This window comes from Eriocheir sinensis, chromosome 13 (assembly GCF_024679095.1).
Source record: "Eriocheir sinensis breed Jianghai 21 chromosome 13, ASM2467909v1, whole genome shotgun sequence".
In the NCBI taxonomy this organism is placed as follows: Eukaryota; Metazoa; Arthropoda; class Malacostraca; order Decapoda; family Varunidae; genus Eriocheir; species Eriocheir sinensis.
The window spans coordinates 20,117,940-20,124,609 of NC_066521.1; the positions used below are offsets into that span (position 1 = coordinate 20,117,940).

The 6,670-nt window shown below is 45.5% G+C and overlaps 1 protein-coding gene across 2 annotated transcripts in view; it reads right to left on the reverse strand.

Annotated features, from left to right (window-relative positions):
• LOC126998154 (uncharacterized) overlaps positions 1-6,670 on the reverse strand; it is a 199,356-nt gene that overhangs the window by 35,163 nt on the left and 157,523 nt on the right. For both annotated transcript variants that reach the window (XM_050859589.1, XM_050859588.1), the window contains one exon: positions 5,655-5,811. In XM_050859589.1, the coding sequence (XP_050715546.1) occupies positions 5,655-5,811 (157 nt within the window). The remainder of the gene's footprint in view (positions 1-5,654; positions 5,812-6,670) is intronic.

Below are 6,670 nucleotides of genomic sequence, written 5' to 3' on the forward strand. Positions count from 1 at the left end.
GGAAATAAAGAGGATGAGAAATGAAAGAAGGGAGAGAAAGATGTAAGTATTTAAATAGTGTGTGAAACGACTGCGTGTTATCGACCGTACTTGTGAGTATTAAAAAAAAGTACAGAAAGATGAAGAATAGTTTTGGTCTCATACGAATAGTAAGGGGAAGACTAGATGCAGTCAGTCACCACTAGTGCTTGTCAATTGCTCAGGTATTCATGGAAACTACGTGTAATTTACAGTAATAATGGCTGGTGAAGGTGGTAGAAATGGGAAAATGTCTAGCTCTCATTGGAAAGGTAATGGTATTGGCAGGAAGAGGAGATTAAAGTTTCAGCGAACTCTCGCGCTCCTGAACTCCTATTTATTTAGGGAATACTACGTGACATTGGGAGTGATCGCGATAGTGTAAACCAGGGGTTCCCAACCTGGGGTACATGTACCCCCAGTGGTACATTTGCACTTTTCAGGGGGTACATTGGGTCCGAGAGAATAACCACTACTGTACAATACATGGTGTTGTAATCTGCATTCAAATTGCACAATGTCATGTATTTTTTTTCAATTTCCTTATTTTAGTAAGCAAAACTGTTATTTAAATTATATCATCAGTCTACACATACATATTTCATTATAAAATAATATCAAAATTTTACAATTTCATCGTTTTTTTGTCCTAAATTTTTAGGGGTACACGGGAACCCATAAAAATGCCCAAAGGGGACAGAGGAACAAAAAGGTTGGGAACCCCTGCTGTAAACTAATAGAGATAAATTTTAGATCTCATAGGAAAGGTTGTCAGTGTAGCAGGGAAAGGAGGGACAGTATCAGCGACCTCTTGTAACTCCGAAGTAATTTATTTAGCGAAAACTAAGTGTACTAGGAGTGATCGTAAGGGTGTAAACCGGTAGATAAGATAAAGTTTAGGTCTCATAGGAATTGTAATCGAAGTAGCAGGCAGAGCAGCAGCAGCAGCGACCTCCTGTGCTTCCGAAGTAATTTATTTAGGCAAAACTACGCGTTATTGGGAGTAATCGCGCGGGGATGTGCAGTAATAGCACCGCTCGGGAAGGCTGCTGCGAAAACGGGCCGCCGAGAGCTCGTGTATCCGCCGCCAAGCCTGAGTTGAAAGCAATAGAGCGGGAGGGCTATGATTTGGTACAGTGACGGTCCCAGGCTTTGCTCTCACCCACGGCGGCCCTTCCCTTTCCTCCCTTCCCTAACGACCTTGGATCACCTCCTGTCCATTCCTTCCTTTCATTCATTTATCCTGCGTTCTGTTCACTTCTTTTCCTATCCTGTGCTTTTGAACCATCCTTTTACTTCCCTTTTCGTCCGTTTGGTTCTCTCTACCTTAGCCCTCTTCCTTTCCTCCCTTCCGTAACGACCTTGCATCTACTTCTGTCCATTCCTTCCTTTCATTCATTTATCCTGCGTTCTGTTCACTTCTTTTCCTATCCTGTGCTTTTGAACCATCCTTTTACTTCCCTTTCCGTCCGTTTGGCTCTCTCTATCGTTGAGTTAGATTAAGTGAGGATTTTGATAGCAGTGATAGTCTTAGGCTCAGCTCTCACCCGTGGCCCTCACCCTTTCCTCCCTTCCCTAACGACCTTGTATCTACTTTTGCCCCTCTCCCTTTTCCTCCCTTCCTCCCTTTGCCTCTCTCCCTATCGTGTTAAGTTAGATTATATTACTTTTGGATGTTTTGGGTTGGCATAGGATTTTGATAGGGTAGGTTATGTTAGAGAGGAAGACGATTGATTTGGGCTAAGTGAAAGTAGAGGAAGAGGAAGTAGAGGAAGTGAAGTGTTTCGTGTTCTTAACAAGCATGTCTATATCGCGAGATGAAGAGGAAGCGAGATGCGAGTTTATGAGCAAGCCTGGACACGTGGTAGAGGAAGGTGGTAGATTTAAGCTCGATGAAAGTAGAGGAAGTAGAGGAAGAGGAAGTGTCTCGTGTCCCTAGCAAATGCGTGTCTATATTGCGAGATGAAGAGGAAGCGAAGTGTGAGTTTATGAGCAGGCCAGGACACATGTTTCATTTACGGCCGTCCATCGTGTGTTAATTTCCCGAGTGACTGCTTGCTTAATGGCTCCTGGCGTTGGCTGAGTGTCCCTTCATGGTCTTGTATCTCCTGCCCCGGTCCCACGCTGGCTGCTGGGAATATCGTGTTGGAACTGCTTCCTGCACTGGCTTGATTAATGTACTCTGTCGTAAATTTAATGTCGTCCTTGTTTTCATAGTTTTGGGGGGTCTTATCGGTGTGTGTTTCCTCATTCTCTGTTTATGTGTTCGGCTGCTGGGAATTTCGTGTTGGAAGTGGTCCTTGCAGTGGCTTGGTTAATGTACTCTCTCGTGAGTTTAATCACACTGCTGATATATGTAGTTTTCTAGTGCCCGCTACATTTATGTGTGAAGCTGTGTGTCCTCTTTCTCGGGTCACGTGTTCGGCTTCGTGAATATCGTGTTGAAAGTGTTCCCTGCATTGGCTTGGTTAATGTTCTCTGTCATACGTGTAACATTTCTTCCTTGTTTGCTGTAGTTTTCGTGCCTTCAATGTTTCGGGGTACGGGGTGCGTCAACGTTTTGACTGGCCAGTTTCTTAACTATTCGTTGCCTTTGCTTTTCTCCAGTACCTTTTGGTATTTTGTGTGGTTCAGCTTGTTGTATCTGCACCGTGAAGGGATGCTTTTGTAGCTTATAATAATAATAATGATAATAATAATAATAATAATAATAACCTTATGTGTGTGTTTCCTCCTTCTCTGGCTATGTTTTCGTCTTCGTGTATGTTGCATTGGAATTGTTTCATGCATTTCCTTGGCTTATATCCTCTTTCATCTCGCTTCGTTGTGGTGGCAGATGTCCGCTGTCAAAAGTTACATTTAAAGATATTATTTGGAATGGGATGTTGCGATGTTTAGGTAAGTATTGCTGTACTGAACGTGATATGCGGGTAAAGGGTTCGGTATATGATATGAAACTGTGCAGAATGAGATATGTTGGTAAAAGGTGCTGGTGGAATGAATGAGTCAAGGTTGCAATATATGATGTGATGCTATACCGAATGAGATGTCACGGCACGGGATTCTGGGCGCGTAAAAATATGAAAAAAAAACAAAAAAAAACATGGCGTAGTTTTTTCAACATATGGTGACGGCAGAAAGGGTTTGTAATCTGACCAGAGGAAATACGTGTGTGCATATGTTGTATTTCCCTTTATTTTTGTTCATTTTATTTTATTTTTATTCCGCCGTGCAAAAATGTATACTTGAAAATCGGACACAGAATATATATACAAAAAAGTGTATATGGATGAGAGAGAGAGAGAGAGAGAGAGAGAGAGAGAGAGAGAGAGAGAGAGAGAGAGATCCTTACTACCATTCGTCCAATATTTAATCTGCCTCTCCAATGTCCCTCTTCAGCCCTCTTCCCTTGCCCCTCTTCATCCCCTCTCACCCCTCTTCAGCTCCCTCCCAAGCACCCCCCTCTTCTTCACCCCCTCTTCACCTCGCTCCCCCCTTTCACTAACCTCCCCTTCTTCACCTCTCTCCCTATTTTATCCACCTCTCCATCGCCCCCCCCCTCTTCGTCTCGCACCCCCCTTCATCTTCCTCCCAAGCGCTCCCCCCTTCACCTCCTACCTCCTCTCCCACTTCATCTTCTTCCACCCCCTCTGCACCACTCTCCCCACCCTATCCACCTAACCAGCTCCTCTCACTCATCACCTCCCTTCCTTTCATTCCCCCTCCTCTCATTCTACCTTCCAATAGTCCCCCCTCTCATAGCCCCCTCCCCCCTTCATCTACCTCCCCTTTGCGCCCTACAAACACAGTGAGGGCGAACGAGGGTGAATATTTTATCACCCACCGTGTCCGTGTTGCCGCCCCAGGCCCGAGAGAGAGAGAGAGAGAGAGAGAGAGAGAGAGAGAGAGATTTCTGGTTCTGACACGTGTCCATTCTCTCCATAATTATAATTGTTGAGTCGTATAGAGATCCTGGAGTTGTTTTGGGGGGACGAACATATTAGATAAAAGACCGGTGGTGGTTTAGGTTCTCTCTCTCTCTCTCTCTCTCTCTCTCTCTCTCTCTCTCTCTCTCTCTCTCTCTCTCTCTTATTCACCCTCTCCCTTATCTCATTAACACACCTTTTCACCTGAGACATATCATCAAACACCTGCGGCTTTGACTTTTACACCTGTGTTGCCTTACCTTCAACCTGCCATTTCAGCCACCCTATAGTCCGCCCCTTTCATGTACTTCACCTTTTCCTCTTCCCTCTTCCACTTCTTTCCTTCCCTCCGTTTATATCTTTCTTTTTCGTAACCTTCTCTTTTTTTATACAGATGTTTTTTATTTATGTTTCCATCTCTTTCTCATTTTCTTCTTGCTCCTTTTTTTCTGTGTATTTATTATTTTTCACTTTTACGCCCGTCATGTTTTCTTTCTCATGTTCATCTGTTCATCTCTTCTTCCATTCGTATCTCATCTCTTTCACTCCCTTCTCTGCTTTTTTTTTTATTCTTTCATTCACCATTTCTTTTATTTCCTCTCTTTGTTGTTCTCTCTTATTTCCTTTTCTTTCATTCTACCTCATCTGTTCTCTCAATCTTTCATTTCCATTCCATACCAATTTTTTTCTTTTCTCCTATCTCTTTCCTTTTCGTCCATTTCACCTTTTCTTTCCTCCTCCTCCTTCCCTTTCCCTCCATTTCACCGCCTTCCTTCCCTCCTTCTTTTCCTCCATTTCACCTCACGCTTTCCTTTCTCCCCACCTGCCTTTTCCTCTCTTTCACCGCCTTCCTTCCCTCCTTCTTTTCCTCCATTTCACCTCTTCCTCCCGTCCTTCCTTTTCCTCCATTTCACCTCATATTTTCCCTTCCCCCTCTTTGCTGTTCCATCTTTCTTCACTCTTTTTCCCTTCCCTGCGACCCAGCCTTCACATACCACTATTTCTCCCTCTTCTGTACCCTCGCCACGGCCCATATCCTTCCTCCCTTCCCTTTCATTCCCTTCCCCTATTCCGGTCCACTCCTCCTCTCCCTCTCTCCCTTCCATCCAGAGTCCAAATCCTTCCCTCACCTTTATCCATTTTTCATATCCAATGCCTGCCCACCCTCACCCTCCCTGCCTCTCCCTGTAGCCTCACCCCTCTCTGTTCCCTGTCAGCAGAACTCCACCTGGCGCAACTCACCCTTTCATGGCTCCCCTCACCCTTCCTCACCCCTCATTACCACTCTCTGGCGTCTACCAAACCTCAGCCCCTTTGAGCGTCCCGCACACCCCTTGTCAGCTCTTCTTTACTCACCTTGCCCTTCCATGCCCATTACTGTGCCATCAGTACCCAGCCTCTCTTGCCCTGTCATCCCCTTTTCACCCTCCCTGCCGCTAGCCCCTGTAGTCGCTCCCCTACTACCCCTGTCACCCCTTCTTTACCTGCTGTACCCTGCCATGTCCTTTACTTTCCCAGCCATCATTAGCCTCCCTCACTCTCTGCCGTCGTCTTCTCTTTACCTTTCCTGCCGCCAGCCCCTGTCAGCATCTCCTTACATCCCTTGTCAGCCGTTCTTTACTTGACCTGCCTTTTACTTATCCAACCATCCTTCCCCCCCTTCCCCTTGCCCCGTCATCCCTCCTTTCCCCTCCGCAACCTCACACTCACCTGCGCGCCCACTCTGCCGTGTCTGAGGCGGGCCAGGTCGGTGTGTGACCACGGGGAGCCGCCCCAGGGCTCCACCGTGCTCAGGTTCTGCGACAGGTCCACCTTCTCCAGCTTGTTGTGCACGAAGTTACGGATGTTCCACGCCAGGTCGTTGTGTCTGAGGGGAGGGAGAGAGGTAGAGGAGGATTAGTGATGGGATATTGAGGGGGAAAGGGGAAGAGGTAAGAGAGAGTGAGACAGAGAGGTGGTGATATTACTAGCATGATATTGACAGAAGGAACGTTAGCGTCAGTGAAGAGGGAAAGGAAAACAGAGAGAATATAAGAATGAACGCGAGGAAAAGAGAAGACGCTGCTCCTAATGCGTGGGATAAAAAGAATGCTACCGAGAGAGAGAGAGAGAGAGAGAGAGAGAGAGATATGTGACGTGAAGAATAGATGAGACCTTGCTCCTGGTGCTGGGGAAGGAAAAGGTTATGATATTATGTCTAAGAAGGACGAGGCGTTAATATCAATAACGGATAGGAGAGGGAAGGCGGGTCGGGCGCAGGCGTGGAGGGGGCGCACAATAAGACCCACCAGAAGTTATTATTGACGCTGAGAAATGATGAGACTGTGATCCTGATGTGATAAATTAGCGCGTGATAGATGACCGCCAGTGGGAACAAAATACACAAATAGAAAATGCCAAATAAAAGTGATAGAGTAGAATTAAAATCTACAAACGCAATAAAAGATGTTAAAAAAGTGTGGGAAAATAGACCTAGAATTATAAACAAGAAGGAAAAAAGCTTAAAAAGTAGATTAATAGAACTAGACTGTATTAGACCTCCAGAGATAATTCAGAAACATACAGAAACAAGCTCAGTGTGTTAAGATTGAGATGGTTTGGACACGTGTAGATAAGAGATGCTGGGTTATTGGGAGAAAGGATGATGGAGATGGAGCTGCCAGGCAAAAGGAAAAGAGAAAGGCAAAGGAGGATGTTTATGGGTGTAATGTGGCGTGAGAGTCAAA